General features: G+C 39.8%; 1 protein-coding gene across 1 annotated transcript in view; it reads right to left on the bottom strand.

Annotated features, from left to right (window-relative positions):
• The window catches only part of LOC141106870 (uncharacterized), a 109,103-nt gene that overhangs the window by 57,498 nt on the left and 30,492 nt on the right, over nucleotides 1–21,113 (bottom strand). Inside the window, 2 exon segments of the mRNA XM_073597798.1 lie at nucleotides 18,597–18,927; nucleotides 18,929–20,315. Coding sequence (XP_073453899.1) covers nucleotides 18,597–18,927; nucleotides 18,929–20,315 — 1,718 coding nt within the window.

Below are 21,113 nucleotides of genomic sequence, written 5' to 3'. Positions count from 1 at the left end.
CATATTTCAGGGAATGAGGTGAAGGCACTGTAATGGCAAAATGGTCACCAGACTTTACCTGAGGAAGACTCTGCATTGAAAGAACAAAACTAATGTCATGTGACCTCCCAGAATCCTCCTCACCTCTCTGGTCAGGTCTGTGTTTTATTAATAGAGATAAGGGTGATGTCATGTGACCTCCCAGAATCCTCCTCACCTCTCAGATGAGCAGGTAGATGATTTCTAGAGTGAGATTTAAAGTAGAATTCCAGCTACAGGCTAACTGGTCTTAAAAGGGCTCCTTTCCCCCTCCTAACACCTATACTAATGAACCTGTGTAAAAAAAGATGTATATACTTAGCTTTTTTCAGCCCTAATTGGTCCGGTCACAGGATCCCCTTTGTCATACAATGTCATTTACAGAAAGTACCCACATATGGCTGTGAAAGCCAGGAGCCATTACGTCGCCTATAGGTTACCATGGGGAAGCCACTGTCGGTGGTCCCTCCTCTCCCCTGCAGCTTCTCCTAGCTGAAACATGGAAACCGAATCACGTGACCGGACCAGAATGGGCTGAAAGTAGGCAAGTATACACATTTTTTTAATTTTTTTTTTTACCCAGGATAGTTAATAGAGGTGTTTGGAGGGTGGAGGGAGCATTTCCACTACTATTTAGGCTTAGCTGAAATTCTAAGTTAATATCCCCTCAGTCATGTGACTCGGGTCCTCCTCCATCCTCATTGATGAGATCATGTGATCCATACAAGACTCCGATCCTATAGCGCCCTCGCTGGTCGTTAGAACTCATAGGCAAGTAGAGATCCATTAAATTCTCTCCATCCAAAAGTGAGGGAGGTTTTGTGTCTATATTGTGTTAATAAATACCAAATCTATTCAACATGAAAATCACAAGTGTCTGAAAAAAAAACAAAACTACAATACCCAAAATTGTAAATATGCAACAAACAAAAAAACGTAATGTGTGTTTTTCAATAGATCTTTAAAACTTACTATTATTATGTTATAGTTAACCGCTTGCCGACCTTATACTGTATATATACGGCAGCTCTCCTGCGCAGGATCACGTATCTAATACATGATCCTGCACTCCTGGGTTTGGGGGCGCACGCGTGCCGCCAGGGGCCTGCTCCCGCTATGATTAACACAGTAGTGGGAGCTGAATGGCGGATCCGATGGACTCGATGTCCGCTGGCACCTGCCGATGCTTCAGTATACAGGCAGAATGGCGGTCTGTCACAACAGAAGACATGGATCCCGTGTCTCTGCTAAGCATGGGCATCAATCCATGCCTTCTTCTAGTACAAGCACCTCCCCCACAGTAGTAAAGCACTGGTCAGGCACACATTTAACCTTTTAAACGCCCCCCCCTGATGTTAACCCCTTCCCAGCCAGTGTCATTAGTACAGTGACAGTGCACATTTTTTTCGCACTGATCACTGTATTAGTGTCACTGGTCCCTAAAAAAAAAAAGTGTGAAAAGTGTCAGTTAGCGTCCTGACAATATCACAGTCCTGCTATGGGTCGCTGATCGCCACCATTACTAGTAAAAAAAAAAAAAAAAATCCCAAAGTTTGGTTTGCGCAAAAGTTATAGCGTCTACAATCAATATACGCTTATTGGGATTTTTGTTTTTAACAAAAATATGTAGCAACATTCATATTTGCCCAAATTTATTTGGAAATTAGATTTTTAAAAAAAATGTTATTGGGTGTGTTTTATAGCAGAAAGTAAAAAAATAGTTTTCAAAATTTCCGGTCTATTTTTGTTTCTAGCGCAAAAAATAAAAAACGCAGATCGAATGCCACCAAAGGAAAAAGCTCTATTTGTGAGGAAAAAAAAAAAAGACATAAATTTTGTTTGGGTATGACCGCGCAATTGTCAGTTAAAGTAACGCAGTTTCGCAAAAAATGGCCTGGTCATTAAGGGGGGTAAACCTTCCGGAGGTCAATTAGTTAATGTTATTAATAAGTTCTATTTATGAAGATATACCTCCATATAGCGGAATATATGGCTCTATACAGTATATAGGTAATATTTCTGTATATTGTACATGATTTATAAAGCGCCAACTGTTTGTGAGGCTCTGTAGAACATGAAAGCAGACAGTACAGTTACTGTATTGATAATATACACTATATATGTGTGTTTATCATCATCTGCTGGAGATAAAAGACATCACAGTGACTATGGAGGAAGAGGGCGGACATGAGGGGTGTTTACTGGGTGTAAATATAAAATAAAAACTTATTACCTCCTCTGCTGCCACTTCAAACGTCTTTTCTCTACTTCCTCATGACTCAACTCTTACCCAGCACTTCCTGTTTATACCCCTACATCACTTCCTGTACATAAGACACCTCACTTCCTGTCTGTCTATTACTTCCTGTTACCACCTGACATCACTTCCTCCCCAGTTGTGGTATCACTTCCTGTGTCTGTACAATCACACACTTCCTGTCTCCCAGCGTTCCACTCGATATAATTGGAAAAGATCTCCACCTTGAAAGTAATTTCATTAAAGGGGGAGTCCCGTCTATTTTCACTATGTGATTATTATAAGATAACACTGCAATGGTTAAAAAAAAAAGAACCATCTTTAAAAAATTGCTGGTAAAAGCACAGAAAAATTAAGTATGTTCATTGCTTACTTGCACTGTTTTTCCTTTTAATTATTTTTTTTCCTTCCTTGCATTGTGTGTTTATACATAGTTACATAGTTACATAGTAGGTGAGGTTGAAAAAAGACACAAGTCCATCAAGTCCAACCTATGTGTGATTATGTGTCAGTATTACATTGTATATCCCTGTATGTTGCGGTCGTTCACGTGGTTATCTAATAGTTTCTTGTCAAAAGAAGTTTATTGAGTATACAATGTTATAAAGATACATAAAGTAAGTTTACAAGGATCTATAAAGTAAGCTCATTGTTTTACAGTAGGGTTTATATAGGTAAATATCATGAAATTTCAAATATTAAACATTGGGTTCACGTAAACCTAAATTAAAGATATATATAATTTCCTTAGTTACTTTTGTAGGTATTTAAATGATTTATACCTACTATACATATTGTTTACAAGTAGAGTGTATATAGGTCAAATAAATTCTGATAATGAGCTTTAATCGTAAGGTGGAGAAAAGGAAAGAGAAAGAAGAAAAAGGGTTGAAAGGTAGAGGTATGGTCCACAAGGTTGTCCCGCTCTTCAGCTTATTATTCTTTTTAGTTCTCTTTGAAGCCTTAGAATGGGTGTCTCTGTAAGTCATTTAATCAGTTACCATGGCAACAGGACAGAGTAATTGAAGTTTGACAGGAACTGTTGTTTTATCCAAGGATGCCAAAGTTTTTCAAATTTTGGAATTTGATTTTGATCGATGGCTACCATCTTAGCATGGGACATTGTATTATTAATTCTGTGAATTGTTTCTGCTAGTACCAATGTAGGAGATTTCCATGCCTTGGCCACTGTTTGTTTTGCAGCCGTTATTAGTTGGATCAGAAGTTTGAATTGAGAGAGTGTTAACCATTCCAGTTTTAGATTAAGTAAAGTTAAATATGGATCTGGTTGTATTATTTTTTTAAATATTTTAGATGCAATCACGAAGACTTCCTTCCAGAAGGTTTGGATTACTGGGCACGTCCACCATATGTCTAAATATGTGCCTATTTCTGGGCATCCTCGAAAACAAAGAGCTGAGGTATTAGGTGAATATTTTGCCACTCTAGCGGGTACAAGGTACCAGCGAGTTAGGACTTTATAATTTGTCTCCAGTGCTAAGATGTTGGGTGAAGATGACTTATGCCGCGTACACACGGTCGGACTTTTCGTCTACAAAAGTCCGACAGCCTGTCCGACATACTTCCAACGTACCTTCGGCGGACTTGCGGCAGACTTTCTTACGAACGGACTTGCCTACACACGACCACACAAAAGTCCGATGGATTCGTACGTGATGACGTACACCGGACTAAAATAAGGAAGTTCATAGCCAGTAGCCAATAGCTGCCCTAGCATGGGTTTTTGTCCGTCGGACTAGCACACAGACGAGCGGATTTCGGGGTCCGTCGTACTTACGACGTAAAGATTTGAAGCATGTTTCAAATCTAAAGTCCGTCGGATTTGAGGCTAAAAAAGTCAGTTGAAAGTCCGGAGAAGCCCACACACGATCGGATTACCAGCCAGCTTTAGTCCGTCAGCGTCCGTTGGACTTTTGTAGACGAAAAGTCCGACCGTGTGTACGCGGCATTAGATGTGAGCCATATGTTAGACCAGTCCGTGTCTTCTAAATTTCGTCCCAGGTCCTCCTCCCACCTCTGAACGTAAGAGGGTCTATTAAGATTTGCTACTCCATATAATTGATTATAAAGTGATGAAATTGTACCTTTAGCAAATGGATCTTTTGTACAGATTGATTCAAAAATGGATAATTGGGATAATGGTGTATCCCCCTTTAGGAATGGTGTATAGAAATTTTTGATTTGGAGATATCTAAATATCTCAGAGTTTGGTAGATCATATTTTTCTCTAAGCGATGGGAATGAAAGGAATGATTTAGATGCTATGAAGTCATTTAGTGTCTGAATGCCTGATGTTGTCCAAGCTTTAAAAGAATTTGGGTAGATCCATGCCGGATAAAAGGCCGGATTTCTGATAAAAGAAAGGAGAGGATTGTGTGGAGATTGTAACTGATATTTGGTTTTTAGTTTATCCCAGAGAGATAAGAAGTGTTTATTTATGGGATTATGAATTTTAAAGCGTTCTTTAGGATCAAGCCATAATAAATTTGATATTAATAGAGGGTCATTTTCTGAAGCCTCTATAAATACCCATAATGGGATTTCCTGTTTTGCATGGTATTTGGACAGACTGGCCAAATGTGCTGCTCTGTAGTAGTTAGTAAAATTAGGGTATCCCAGGCCTCCTTTATTTTTGGGAAGATGTAGTGTGTGTATAGGTATACGTGGTTTAGAAGAGCCCCATATAAACGAAGTTGCTCTTTTTTGTACTATTCTCAAAAAATAGGAAGGAATTGGAATGGGGAGGACTCTGAACAGATAAAGCAATTTGGGTAGAATAGTCATTTTGATTGCATTAATCTTCCCCATCCAGGATAAAGGAAGTTGCGACCATTGTTTTATTAGATTTGTGATCTGTCTTAATACAGGAGGATAATTGGTTGAGAATAAGTCAGAATGAGATGCTGTTAAATGAATTCCAAGATATGGGATTGATTTTTCTGCCCATGTGAATGGGAGTGCAGCCCTAGCCGGGATCAATTCCATGTTTGTGAGTGAAATATTAAGCACTAGGCATTTCTTAGGATTAATCATAAGGCCGGATAGGGCTGCAAATCCATCAAGAGCTGGTATTAAGTTAGGACCAGAGACCTGTGGTGATGATAGAAAAAGTAATATATCGTCTGCAAATATACATAATTTGTGTGTAATACCTCCTACTTCAATGCCAGTTATAGTTTGGTTTGTTCTGATGTATTGGGCCATGGGTTCGAGTATAAGGGCAAATAATAAGGGAGATAATGGGCAACCCTGTCGGGTACCTCTTTCGACATTAAAGGCTTCAGATTTGTATCCAGCATATTTTATATAGGCTTTGGGTTTATTATATAATGCTTTGATCCATGTTAAAAAGTGGGGTCCAAAACCCCATTTTTGTAATGAATATTGCATATATTGCCAGGATACTGTGTCAAATGCCCTCTTAATATCGAGAGATAGAAAACATAAAGGGATTTTCCGTTTTTTAGCAATATGTGCCAATAACACTGCCCTGCGTATATTATCGCCTGCCTGTCTATTTGGCATGAAGCCTACTTGATCTCTATGTATTAATTTTCCTATAATGCTATTAAGGCGTTTTGCTATTATTTTTGCTAATAATTTAATATCGAGGTTTAACAGAGAGATAGGCCGATAATTCACACAGGAAGTATCTTCAGAAAGGGGTTTTGGGATCATACAAACAATTGCCATTAGTGTTTCTTGCCGAAAAGAATGTCCATCTAGAAGTTTGTTAAAAGTTTCAGTGAGAATGGGAGAGAGTATTTCTGAGAATGTTTTATAGTATAAAGCCGAGTAGCCGTCTGGGCCTGGTGTTTTGTTAAGTTTTAGGTCTTTTATGGCGTTAGCAACTTCATCTATAGTTATAGGCTCATCCAAACTGCTTTTTTGATTCTGAGATAACTCAGGTAAGGTTATTTTTGAGAAGAAGGATTCAGCCTCTGTAGGATTAAATTCATTGTTTGTCTTGTATAAAGTTGCGAGAAGTGAGTGAAATTTATGGACTATTTTAACTGGATTACAAGTGTAAACATTTTTTGATAATTTCAAACGTATTGGTTTGAAAGATTTGTTAGTTGAATTTAATGCCCGAGCCAAATATGTACCTGGTTTGTTTGTATTCATGTAGAAATTGTGTTTGGAGCGTTTGAGGGATTTATCAACTGACTCAGTGAGAAATAGATCGTATTCCAATCTAGATTTTTCCAGATGAGATTTTGTACTCTGAGATGGATTATCTTGAAATGATATGTAGGCTGCATTAAAATTGAGTTCTAGTTTTTTTGCTAGATTTTTGCGTTCCCGTTTAAATAGTGCCATTTGTCTTTGTATTGTACCACGCAAGACAGGCTTATGAGCTTCCCACAGTGTTATTGGGGAGATGTCTGTTGTATTATTAATTGATATGTATTCCTTTAAAGCTTGTTCAATGGCCATCTGATGTAGTGGGTGTTTGAGCATTATGTCCGGTAAGTACCACGTTGTGTCATGCGCTTTTGGTATGGCTGAGGCTATAGTAGTGTATACTGCATTATGGTCAGACCACGGAATCGGAATTATATCTGATGCAATAATTTCTGGTATCATTCCTATTGTTAGAAAAATATGATCTATTCTGGTGAAGGTTTGATGAGGGTGCGAGAAATAAGTGAATTTCTTTTTCATTGGGTTACTTTCTCTCCATGAATCTACCAGATTGTATTTGGAAAGAAGTTGAGAAAAAGGTAATCTAGAGGTTATTTTTGATGGTGTAAAAGGTGATTTATCTAGAAATGGGAGGAGGACCTGGTTCGAATCCCCACACATTATCACTGTTCCTATTTTGTGTGTATTAATCACTTGTAATATATGTGAGAGGAATGGTGTAGGTTGTTTGTTAGGAGCGTAGTAGGAAATCACCGTGATTGCTGTATCCATTATATAACCCATGAGTATCAGGTATCTACCTTCTGGGTCTTTAATTTCTGATGATAAGGTGAATGGTGTGGATCTGTGAAATGCAATTAGAGTTCCCCTTTGCTTGGTACAGGCAGAAGCCGTGTAAATTTGTTGATAAAAAGGAGAAATATGTTTTGGACTAGAATCTTTGGTGAAGTGTGTTTCTTGGAGGCATACTATGTGAGCCTTCTTGTTATGGAAAGTACGGAAGGCTTTGGTCCTTTTTTGAGGGACATTTATTCCCTGAACATTCAGGGAAAGTATATTCAGTGGTGCCATGGCAATAGTTCAAATAGTTTTAACTTACTTTTTGTTATGCAGAGCTGACTGCGCAGATCAACCTGTGTGGACTGAAGAGATGAATAGATAGAAAAGAAACCAGTGAATTCTGGAGTAAAGAGTAAACAAAAAACATATGAGATTAGATGATACATTGTATAAATTATTTTTTGCAAGTAATCACAATTTACCCGTGAAAGAGAATAAATATCTCTCTCAGGGGAATAAGTGCCTTCGTCACACTCCCACATAATATGATTGGGAGAATGAGGAGGGCTAATGGGGGTACACGGATCTTCCGCTTACAGGAGAGAAGTGCTATGTCAAAAGACATCAAAATGATGTTTCATTAATTGGAGTACAGAAAATAGTTTTTGTTGAAATTATTTATTCCAGGGTGGTTGTATATGGTTAGTCTTGCCCTAGGCTAAATAATTCAGTTAGAAAGGTACTGTTAATAACTTTGGTATTGATGAAGATAGTTTGAATTATTTTGGGATTTTAGCCCTTTTAGAGTAAACAATTACATATTTTATTCATATGTAACTGTTTAGATATGTTAACTCATAAAATTGAGGTTGTATTGCTTCAGATTAGAATAAACAAAAACATAATTCTAGGAACTAGTTAGGTAATAATATATTTGTTTTAAGAAAAGAAAGAAAAAGCTTCCATCACTTCTGGATTATTGAACATATTTGTCCTAAAAAGTAATAAATCTATTGTTATTACCTGATAATATATAACTGAACAAGAATTTCCTTATTTCACTTATATATTCTAAGGCTATATGAATCAGAAGTAATAAGAAATATAACTGGAATGTAACATGATCCCACACAGTGTGTGACTATCAGGATGCAGTTACATTCAGTTATAAATACAGGTTTTTTATAGAGAACCATCTCTTAGTATAATAAATGAAGAGATATCAGGAATTAGGATGTCAGTCCATTGAATCTTCTTGGTCCATGGATGATGTGGCATAACGGCCTCTTTTGTGAGAATGATGATTCCTATTTTGTTCTGGAATTTTCTGGGTGCTGCCTGAAGGTGAAGATGATGCCATTCTTCTGCGTGTGGGAGTGTTGCTGCTTGTGGGTTCTGTCAGATTTAATTTTAAAAGGGTTTGTTGTAGTTCATCTGCTGATCTGCTTCTGTAAATTGTACCTTGGTAGTTAAATCTGACTGAAAAGGGGAAGCCCCATTGATACATAATGTTGTGGCGTTGCAGTTCCATTAGTTGGGGTTTCATGGATCGTCTTTTAGTAATAGTAAGTTGGGATAGGTCAGCAAAAATTTGATAATTGTGTCCTTGAAAATTAAGTTCCTTTTTTTCTCTTGCAGCAATTAGTATTTGTTCTTTCGTTCTGTAATAATGAAATTTTGTGATTATATCACGTGGGGGTCCATCTTTCTTTTTGGCTGTGAGGGCTGTGTGTACTCTGTCCAGTTCTAAACATTCAATAGGGATATCTTGCTTTAGTTCTTTTAATAGAGCAGTAATAGTAGATTGCAGGTCTGTCACAGTTTCAGGTATTCCCCTTATGCGCAAGTTTGAACGTCTGGCTCTATTTTCGTAATCTTCGAGCTTAGTTTGAAGTATTAAATTCTCTTTTTTTAATTGTTCCAATTCTGTTATATTTTCTTGGGTTGTAATTTCAATTTCATCCATTTTTATTTCTAAGGCTGCGGTGCGGTTTCCCAGCTCTCTTATTTCTTTGGTTAGGCTTTTTGTTATTTGGTCTGAGGTTTGTTTTAAAGCCTTATGAAGCATCTTTTCAAATTGTAATAATATTACTGGGGATACTGAGGAGGCTTGTGGAGAAGTTTGTGAGAGGATTTGTTCTGTATCTGACTCAAATGGAGAGTCTTGCTGTGACATTTTCTGTCTGTGAGAGTGCCCTGATGCTGTATATTGTGAGGTGACTGGAGCTGCTTCAGCTGCAGTGAGTGCCTGTGAGCTCTTTCTGAGGTGATTTTTATTTCTGCCACGGTTTCCTCCCAGTACCATATTTCCTGCCCAAACTTTCACAGTTTGTTCCCTGGGGCAAAAAGGTTCAAATGGATACCTTTTGAGTCTGCAGGCTCCGCTTTGTCCTTCTCTTCTCTCCTCAGCGGTGTGGAGCTCTAACAATGCATGTCTGCTCCGCTAGGCTCCGCCTCCTGCCCCCATCTAATAGTTTCTTAAAGCTATCGATGCTCCCCGCTGAGACCACCGCCTGTGGAAGGGAATTCCACATCCTTGCCGCTCTTACAGTAAAGAACCCTCTACGTAGTTTAAGGTTAAACCTCTTTTCTTCTAATTTTAATGAGTGGCCACGAGTCTTGTTAAACTCTCTTCTGCGAAAAAGTTTCATTTCTATTGTGGGGTCACCAGTACGGTATTTGTATATTGAAATCATATCCCCTCTCAAGCGTCCCTTCTCCAGAGAGAATAAGTTCAGTGCTCGCAACCCTTCCTCATAACTAAGATCCTCCAGACCCTTTATTAGCTTTGTTGCCCTTCTTTGTACTCGCTCCATTTCCAGTACGTCCTTCCTGAGGACTGGTTCCCAGAACTGGACAGCATACTCCAGGTGCGGCCGGACCAGAGTCTTGAGTCTTGAGTGGGAGAATTATCATTTTATCTCTGGAGTTGATCAACTTTTTTATGTATCTATAAAGCCTCGTACACACGTTCGGACTTCAAACAAACTTTTTCTGTGGATTTCTGTCCAAAGGGCGTTGGCCATGAACTTGGTATGCATAAACACGGCAGGACTTTTTCAGCCAACTTTCACCAAATCATGAGGTTTTTCAGCTCTTTACCGCCACCCTTTGGTCAACTTCTGTATTGTTGTCTGATCTTTTGCATTGGTTCTGAGCATGTGTGTTCGTACTTTGGACTAAAGTCCGATGGATTTGTGTACACACGATCGGACTAGCCGTCCTAGGACTTTTGTTGCAGGAAAGTTTGTCTGTTTGCACAGCCAACATTTGTCTGAGGAAAAACGAAAAAGCTTGTCCGATGGAGCGTACGCACGGTCGGATGTTGCCTTAAAACAGGTAATTTGCATGTTTGTTGTCAAAAAGTCCGATCGTGTGTATGGGCCTTAAGACTCTCATTTGTTCCTGTGTAATTAAGGAGTATTCTGTGAGTAGAAGGAATACGGCATACATGTGTGGTGTATACACAAGTAGGCTCAGACTCTGTTATACCACACCCAGCATTCAGTGTAACCTAAACACCCCCACTTTTAGCCACAGGCGCACCACAGATCCTCTTCTCCCTTGAGTGCCCCTCTTACTAGAATTCTTAAAGAGGAACTGCAGTCTGCTCACATATTTTGCCGTTCTGAAGCTTCCCTCCTATCACATTGCATATTATTTTATATATACTGTGATTCTGTACTTGCCAAATATTCTGCCGAAATCTCTCTCCACTAAATCTGTCTGCAACCATTTTAACTGTGGGCAGCTGAATCTTCTGCCTGTTCACTTCCTGGATTTACACAGGCACACCTCCAGCCCTCTAGCTCTGATTGGCCCTCCTATGACTCGTCCCCCCTCCTTTCCTGGCAAACTTTCGCGATCAGTGATTGCTGTACCCAGCATCAGTCCAGTATATCTAGACTATAAACTAGCAGCTCTATATTTAGATATCGAGCATTTGCATGAGTACTTGTACTTGTGCAAATGCTCCGATGCTTGACCCAATACTTGGGCAGCCTCGGAGATGATCGGTGCAGTGGTGGGGGAGTTACAAGCACCAAGACACACCGTATAGCTTTTGTGACAGCTGCTTCTCCTCCTCGCCTTCCCGCGCATAGCTCCCAACTGTCCCTGATTTCGAAGGACTGTCCCTGATTTGGAACAATGTCCCTCTGTCCCCTTTACTTGTCCCTCATTTTGGTCTGATTTATATAGTTGTATAAAAAAATGCATTTCAAAAAGTTTTCCCCAGTGCTAAACCTTTCATCCAATTTCTAAATCGCTGCATTTGTACATTTTAAAAGCCAATATAAAGAATAGCAGTGGTAAAAAAAAAGCCTTTGTGGATTTATTTAAAGTGGATGTAAACCCAAAATGTATTTATTTTTTTTTTTGTTTGGTGTCATAATGTAGAGTATAAGATTTCCTATCATTTGAGCCCAGTCTTGCCACACAGAGTTAATCCAGCTCTAAACAATCATCCTCTTTTATTGTTCAGTGAGATAAATCTTGACAAACAGAGAAAAACTTTGTCAAATCCTCCCCCTTGCTGTGAGTGACAGGTGATTTACAGATCTCGTGCACTAGCTTAAGACATGCATTGTTTTTTAATTCCCTCCCCCACTCCTTTCTTCAGCAGCTCTGCAAGGATTGGCTGTTCCACACCTCAGCATGATTGGACATGCTGAAGTCATGTGGTTACTTTCCTGTCTTTTCACTGGATGTTAGAGATCATAGCAGAAGTTCAGTGTAAGAAATACACAGGAGAAAATGCATATTGACAAGGGAAGTGTAGAGGTGGGCGGGGAGTCTACTGACATCACGACTCCACCCACCGAGCTCCAGACAACAGACCCCGCCCACAGAATCTGCATTTTTTCGGCTCTCATAACAGACAGAGGGGAGACATTTGACAGGTAAAGATACATGCAGGAGGCGTGTATATCCTTATAGAAAACCCCTATGGCAGCAGTTTAGAAATGATGACATTGGGTTTACATCCACTTTAAACATTTTTTGTTAATTCTCCTTTCAGGGGGTGTGGCAGGGGGCGTGTCCTATGCCAACATACATTTGCTAGTAGGTGTCCTTCATTCCCATCTCAAAATGTTGGGAGGTATGCTCCAGCGGCTGTCAGGGAGATCGGTGCTTTTAACTGCCCCCACCACCACACCAATCACCCCCCAGATGTCCCCCTCTGTGCTCACCGGGTCCTCCTCCGGGACCCCTCTGTGCTCCCTGTGTCCTCCTCTGGGTCCTGATCCATTTCGTCCTCTAGATCCCCCTCTGTGTCCTCCTCCGGGTCCCCCTTAGTCCTTCCCGGCTCTCCATGTCCTCCTCTGGGTACTGATCCGCTTCGTCCTCCGAGTCCCCCTCTGTGTCCTTCTGCGCGTCCCTCTGCGTCCTCCCCGGCCCTCCATTTCCACCTCCAGTCCCACCATGTCCCAGATCTTTCAGGATGGAGAGTGGAGGAAGGATCCAAGAAATCTGTCATTTACCGGCTCCTTCCTTTTCCAAATACACAGAGTCAGTGATCACTGACTCTGACCATTCATAAGAGAGCATCTTAAACTGTGTGTATGATGCTTCAGTGTATGAACGGAGAAGAGCCGCTGTCTCCTCTCCATTCCTCTAAATTGCAGTTAAGGCTGCAGAGAAAAGGACAGGGGAATCTCTAGCCTCAGGCCCTTTCCCTGTCTCAAAGGGGAGATATCAGGGGTCTGTTTTCAGACCCCTGATATCTCACCAAAGCACCAAAAGGGCTGTTAAAAAAAAATAATAAATTCAAACTTATGATCCAACTAATAACAGCTGCAAAACAAACAGTGGCCAAGGCATGGAAATCTCCTACATTGGTACTAGCAGAAACAATTCACAGAATGAATAATACAATGTCCCATGCTAAGATGGTAGCCATTGATCAAAATCAAATTCCAAAATTTGAAAAACTTTGGCATCCTTGGATAAAACAACAGTTCCTGTCAAACTTCAATGACTCTGTCCTGTTGCCATGGTAACAGATTAAATGACTTACAGAGACACCCATTCTAAGGCTTCAAACAGAACTAAAAAGAATAATAAACTGACGAGCAGGACAACCTTGTGGACCATACCTCTACCTTTCTACCCTTTTTCTTCTTTCTCTTTCCTTTTCTCCACCTTACGATTAAAGCTCATTATCAGAATTTATTTGACCTATATACACTCTACTTGTAAACAATATGTATAGTAGGTATAAATCATTTAAATACCTACAAAAGTAACTAAGGAAATGATATATATCTTTAATTTAGGTTTACGTGAACCCAATGTTTAATATTTGAAATTTCATGATATTTACCTATATAAACCCTACTGTAAAACAATGAGCTTACTTTATAGATCCTTGTAAACTTACTTTATGTATCTTTATAACATTGTATACTCAATAAACTTCTTTTGACAAGGAAAAAAAAATAATAATAAAAAGAAAAAAATGTAATATATTGTGGGGACGGAAAGTATTCAGACCCCCTTAAATTTTTCACTATTTGTTATATTGCAGCCATTTGCTAAAATCATTTAAGTTAATTTTTTTTCCTCATTATTGTACACACAGCACCCCATATTGACAGAAAAACACAGAATTGTTGAAATTTTTGCAGATTTATTAAAAAAGAAAGACTGAAATATCACATGGTCCTAAGTATTCAGACCCTTTGCTGTGACTCTCATATATTTAACTCAGTTGTTGTCCATTTCTTCTGATCATCCTTGAGATGGTTCTACACCTTCATTTGAGTCCAGCTGTGTTTGATTACACTGATTGGACTTGATTAGGAAAGCCACACACCTGTCTATATAAGACCTTACAGCTCACAGTGCATGTCAGAGCAAATGAGAATCATGAGGTCAAAGGAACTGCCTGAAGAGCTCAGAGACAGAATTGTGGCAAGGCACAGATCTGGCCAAGGTTACAAAAAAAAAATTCTGCTGCACTTAAGGTTCCTAAGAGCATAGTGGCCTCCATAATCCTTAAATGGAAGACGTTTGGGACGACCAGAACCCTTCCTAGAGCTGGCTGACCTGAAGGACTCCAAGATGGTGAGAAATAAGATTCTCTGGTCTGATGAGACCAAGATAGAACTTTTTGGCCTTAATTCTAAGCGGTATGTGTGGAGAAAACCAGGCACTGCTCATCACCTGTCCAATACAGTCACAACAGTGAAGCATAGTGGTGGCAGCATCATGCTGTGGGGGTATTTTTCAGCTGCAGGGACAGGACGACTGGTTGCAATCAAGGGAAAGATGAATGCGGCCAAGTACAAGGATATCCTGGATGAAAACCTTCTCCAGAGTGCTCAGGACCTCAGACTGGGCCGAAGGTTTACCTTTCAACAAGACAATGACCCTAAGCACACAGCTAAAATAACGAAGGAGTGGCTTCACAACAACTTGGTGACTGTTCTTGAATGGCCCAGCCAGAGCCCTGACTTAAACCCAATTGAGCATCTCTGGAGCGACCTAAAAATGGCCGTCCACCAACGTTTACCATCCAACCTGACAGAACTGGAGAGGATCTGCAAGGAGGAATGGCAGAGGAGCCCCAAATCCAGGTGTGAAAAACTTGTTGCATCTTTCCCAAAAAGACTCATGGCTATATTAGATCAAAAGGGTGCTTCTACTAAATACTGAGCAAAGGGTCTGAATACTTAGGACCATGTGATATTTTAGTTTTTCTTTTTTAATAAATCTGCAAAAATGTCAACAATTCTGTGTTTTTCTGTCAATATGGGGTGCTGTGTGTACATTAATGAGGAAAAAAATGAACTTAAATGATTTTAGCAAATGGCTGCAATATAACAGAGTGAAAAATTTAAGGGGGTCTGAATATTTTCCGTCCCCACTGTATATTTCAAAGTTAAATTGTGTAAAAAAAAAAAAAAAAACACACTGACACCCCCCCCCCCCAAAAAAAAAAGAAAGCATTGTAAAAAAAAATAAAAACAAAAAAAATATTAAATTGTAAAAAATAATAATAAAAATAAATAAAAAAATTGTCAAAAAATAAGAAATAAAAAAACTACCGACACAGTCGACGCCTCATCAGTGCCACCTATCAGTGCTCATTAGTGCTGCATATTAGTGCCACTGTCACATGACATTAAAAAAAGTATTGGTAATCGGTATCGATGAGTACTTAAAAAAGTATCGGTAATTGTACTCGGTCTTGAAAAAAGTGGTATCGGTGCAACCCTAATATTTAGGATATATCTGTTCTATAAACCAGAGGCTCTGAAAGGACAGTTGGATGAAAGGCTCTATATTTAGAATGTATGTGGTCTAAAAACCAGAGGCTCTGGATGGACAGTTGGATAAATGGCTCTATATTTAGGATGTATCTGGTCTTTATTTTCCCCATAATAACATATGCCCTGTGGTTACCAAGCTTTCAGTTTCAATGTATTTATTGGATTTTTGACACAACACAAGAAATCAGAAGCAAGCATATAGGTCGCCCGCACAGGGGCTAAACAATGATCAGGTATTACAGAGAAATCCAAAAGGAATACGAACGGAACAATCATAGTTAAACACCTTTATGCAATTGGGATGATATCGAAGGATAATAAATGCAAAATGGAAAGAAAATGAAACAAAAAGGAAAAAAAGGCCATATGCCACAGCCTACTCGCAGTCATCCCAGGGGAGGAGAAATGCTTTCATAAAGGGAAGCAAGTCTATACAATATTAATGGCTGCTGTCTATAAAATAACACTCTCTTGTTATTTCAGGAACAAAAATGTAATAATCTCTCCCACTTAGATTGCTGATCAAGGCCCAAATCGATTTGCTTCCATACTCTCCAGCCACTGCGCTATTGTTTAGCTGTTGTTTCTGGAACACGGCAATGAATTACATTTTTTGCATTTGTACAGAATACAGCGTTGTACTAAAAATAAGATCACAAGTGACTTCCTATGCCACTTTTTGGCAATTTGCATATAGTTGATAACATTAACATTTGTTTTTTAACCCCTTCACACCTAAGGATGAAACAAATCTAAATGCCTGAGCCCAATTTTTTAACTTTGACATGTGTTAGTAAAACTGTACATATCATCACAACTACTTTGTGCATCCAGGTGGATTATACCTTGTGTTTTCAGGACATATTGAGCTTTCATTTGGTGGTAAATGGCAATGGATATCCCCTGCCTTTTTTTTTATTGTCAAAGGAAAACTTTTCCAAAATAGAAAATACAATCATACCACATATGTGTACAGTGCCTTGAAAAAGTAGTCATATCCCTTGAAATTTTTCACATTTTGTCATGTTACAACCAAAAATGTAAACATATTTTATTGGGATTTTATGTGATAGACCAATACAAAGTGGCACATAATTGTGAAGTGGATGGAAAATGATAAATGGTTTTCAATTTTTTTTTACAAATAAATATGTGAAAAGTGTGGCATGCATTTGTATTCAGCCCCCTTTACTCCGATACCCCTAACTTAAATCTGGTGGAACCAATTACCTTCAGAAGTCACCTAATTAGTAAATAGAGTCCACCTGTGTGTAATCTAATCTCAGCATAAATACAGTCGTTCTGTGAAGCCCTCAGGAGGTTTTTTAAAGAACCTTAGTGAACAAACAGCATCATGAAGGCCAAGGAACACACCAGACAGGTCAGGGATAAAGTTGTGGAGAAGTTTTAAGCAGGGTTAGGTTATAAAAAATATCCCAAAGCTTTAAATGTCTGACGGAGCTCTGTTCAATCCATCATCCAAAAATGGAAAGAGTATGGCACAACTGCAGAACTACCAAGAAATGGCTGTCCACCTAAACTGACAGGCCGGGCAAAGAGAGCATTATTCAGAGAAGCAGCCAAGAGGTCCATGGTAACTCTGGAGGAGCTGCAGAGATCCACAGCTCAGGTGGGAGAATCTGTCCACAGGACAACTATTAGTCGTGTTCTCCACAAATCTGGCCTTTATGGAAGAGTGACAAGAAGAAAGCCATTGTTGAAAGAAAGCCATAAGAAGTCACGTTTGCAGTTTGCGAGAAGCCATGTGGAGGACACAGCAAACATGTGGAAGAAGGTGCTCTGGTCAGATGAGACCAAAATTGAACTTTTTGGCCTAAATGCAAAACGCTACGTTTGATGGAAAACTAACGCTGCACATCACCCTGAACACACCATCCCCACTGTGAAACAAGATGGTGGCAGTATCATGTTGTGGGGGTGCTTTTTTTCAGCAGGGACAGGTAAGCTGGTCAGAGTTGATGGGAAGATGCATGGAGCCAAATACAGGATAGTCTTAAGCCGAGTACACACGAGCGGAATGTCCGACGGAAGCTTTTAATCGTCTATTCCGATCGTGTGTAGGCCTCATCAGACTTTTTTTTTTTTTAAATCCTGACGGACCTAGAAATGGAACATGTCCTAAATATTTCCGACGGAACTCATTCCTATCGGGAAATCGTCTGTATGCTGTTCCGACGGACCAAAAACGACACATGCTCTGAAGCAAGTACGAGACGGAAGCTATTGGCTATTGAACTTCCTTTTTCTAGTCCCGTTGTAAGTGTTGTACGTCACCGCGTTCTGGATGGTCGGAATTTGGTTTGACCATGTGTAGGCAAGACCGCTTGAATTGAATTCCGTCGGAGAAACCTTCAGAGTTTATTCTGATGGCAAAACCGGTCGTGTGTTCGCAGCATAAGAAGAAAACCTGTTAGCGTCCGCAAAAGGTTCACCTTCCAGCAGGACAACGACCCTAAACATACAGCCAGAGCTACAATGGAATGTTTTAGGTCAAAGCATATTCATGTGTTAGAATGGCCCAAAGTCCAGACCTAAATCCAATTAAGAATCAGTGGCAAGACTTGAAAATTGCTGTTCACAGATGCCCTCTGTCCAATCTGACAGAGCTTGAGCTATTTTGCAAAGAATGAGCAAAAATTTTACTCTAGATGTTCAAAGCTGGTAGAGATATCCTCAAAGAGATTTGCAGCTGTAATTGCAGTGAAAGGTGGTTCTACAAAGTATTGACTCAGGGGGGCGCTATACAAATGCCCCCCACACGTTTCACATATTTATTTCTAAAAAATGTTGAAAACCATTTATCATTTTTCTTCCACACATAAAATACCAATAAAATAAATTTACATTTATGGTTGTAACATGACAAAATGTGGAAAATGTCAAGGGGTATGAATACATTTTCAAGGCCCTGTATGTTAGGTGTTGCATGTTCAGAGTGTGAGAAAACGTTCAAAGACCAAGGAGATCTTTCTAAACATCACACAATTCACACAGTCCACACTACATTCTCCAACAGCTCTCCTCCACCATCCAAACTACATTCTCTGGCAGCTCTCCTCCCACCATCCACACTACATTCTCTGACAGATCTCCTCCACCATCCAAACTACATTCTCCGACAGCTCTCCTCCACCATCCACAGTACATTCTCCGACAGATCTCCTCCCACCATCCACACTACATTCTCCGACAGATCTCCTCCTCCCACCATCCACACTACATTCTCTGGCAGCTCTCCTCCCACCATCCACACTACACTGAATTTTGTGTTGTTTAACAAGATTATTTTTCCTAAAGAAAGATTGCCCACACTCTGAACATAAATATGGAAGGTTAACCATGTGAATTCTCTGGTGTTGCAGGTGTCCTTTATGAGTGAAAAATGTCCCGCACTTATATAAAAGGAAGTTCACCCGTGTGAATTCTCTGATGTTTAACAAGGGCTCCTTTCTGAGTGAAATATTTCCCGCACTCTGAACACAAATAAGGACGCTCACCCGTGTGAATTCGCTGATGATCAAGAAGAGCAGATTTTTTAAGAAAAGATTTCCCGCACTCTGAACATGAGTAAGGACGCTCCCCTGTGTGAATTTTCTGATGTAGAACAAGGTCTCCTTTACGAGTGAAAGACTTCCCGCACTCTGAACACGAATAAGGACGCTCACCTATGTGAATTTTCTGATGTAGAACAAGGCTTCCTTTCTGAGTGAAAGACTTCCCGCACTCTGAACATGAATAAGGACGCTCACCTGTGTGAAATGTCTGATGTAGAACAAGGCCTCCTTTCTGAGTGAAAGATTTCCCACACTCTGAACATGAATAAGGACGCTCACCCGTGTGAATTTTCTGATGTCTAACAAGGCCTTTTTTATGAGTAAAAGATTTCCCGCACTCTGAACATGAATAGGGACACTCAACGGTGTGAATTTTCTGATGTTTAGAAAGATCTCTCTTGTCTTTGAAAGATTTCCCGCACTCTGAACATGAATATGGATGCTCACCCGTGTGAATTCTCTGATGTTTAACAAGGCATTTTTTTTGACTAAAAGATTTCCCGCACTCTGAACATGAATAAGGACGCTCACCTGTGTGAATTTTCTGATGTAGAACAAGGCCTCCTTTCTGAGTGAAAGATTTCCCGCACTCTGAACATGAATAAGGACGTTCACCCGTGTGAATTTTCTGATGTCTAACAAGGCCTCCTTTATGAGTAAAAGATTTCCCGCACTCTGAACATGAATAGGGACGCTCACCGGTGTGAATTTTGTGATGTTTAGAAAGATCTCCTTGGTCTTTGAATGTTTTCTCGCACTCTGAACATGAATAGGGGCGCTCACCAGTGTGATTTCTCTGATGTTTAACAAGACGATTTTTCTTAAGGAAAGATTTCCCGCACTCTGAACATGTATAGGGAAGGTCACCTGTGTGATATTTCTGATGTTGCAAAAGATTTCCTTTCTGAGTGAAACATTTCCCGCACTCTGAACATGAGAATAGATTGTCACCTCGGTGATCTCCTTCATGGTATGAGGAAGATTCCTCGGCATTAGAAGGATCTGTTGATCGATCTGCAGTGTGAGATCTTACATGGATATTTACAATCATAGTATGTGATTGATGAGAAGATTCCCCCTGATCAGAGGGATCCATTGATGTCTCCGGACAGGAAGGTTTGTGATGTATATTTTGTGTATTTGGATTTCCTCCTGGAGGATCCTGTGTGATGACATTATCTTCTGACTTACAATCAGATAATAGAAGATGTCTCTCCGAGGAATTCCTGACATCACATCCATCTGTTGGAAAGAAGTAAAACAAATATAATAAATCTCAGTAGATGAGAAATAACTGGAGTTTTAGCTCCTCCTCCCCATCAGTGGAATAAGTGGAAATGCCGATCTCACAGCCTTCTTTCATTAGATGCGGAGAGGGCCTTTGATCGCTTGGATTGGAGGTTTATGGTAGCATCTCTGAAACAAGTAGGTCTCCCGGTGGAATTTATACAAAAAATAATGGCTTTATATACCACTCCTTCGGCAAGGATAAGGGTCATTTAAAAGTACTCGTGGCTATTAATGAATTGTCGGTCCCGGCAATACACATAAAAGTCAATGAAAAAACCGGCATGGGATTCCCCCCACAGTCTGGAATGGATTTTGAGGGGGACGCCATTTTTAAAAAAAATTTTGGTGCCGGGTTCTCCTTAATATCCTTACCAGACCTGAAGGGTCTGGTATAGAATTTGGGGGACCCCCACGCAATTTTTTAAAAAAATTTTGGTTCGGGGTTCCCCTTATATTCATACCAGACCCAAAGGGCCTGGTAATGGACTGTGGGGGAAACCCATGCCGTTTTTTTCAATGAACTTTTGTGTGTATTGCCGGGACCGACAATTCATTAATAGCCGCAAGTACTTTTAAATGACTTTTTTTCCTTTAGAAATGTCATTTTGCTGTCAGACTGTTCTAAAAACGGGAAACATGCGCCCCTTTACAGGCATACTATAGACACCCCCCAGGTATGAAATTTAAAGGAATATTACACTTATATTGTTTCACTTTAAGCATTATTAAAATCACTGCTCCCGAAAACAC

Source organism: Aquarana catesbeiana, linkage group LG08 (assembly GCF_042186555.1).
Source record: "Aquarana catesbeiana isolate 2022-GZ linkage group LG08, ASM4218655v1, whole genome shotgun sequence".
In the NCBI taxonomy this organism is placed as follows: Eukaryota; Metazoa; Chordata; class Amphibia; order Anura; family Ranidae; genus Aquarana; species Aquarana catesbeiana.
The sequence above is the reverse complement of the archived record's forward strand: the minus strand, read 5'-3'. Positions and strand labels throughout refer to the sequence as shown.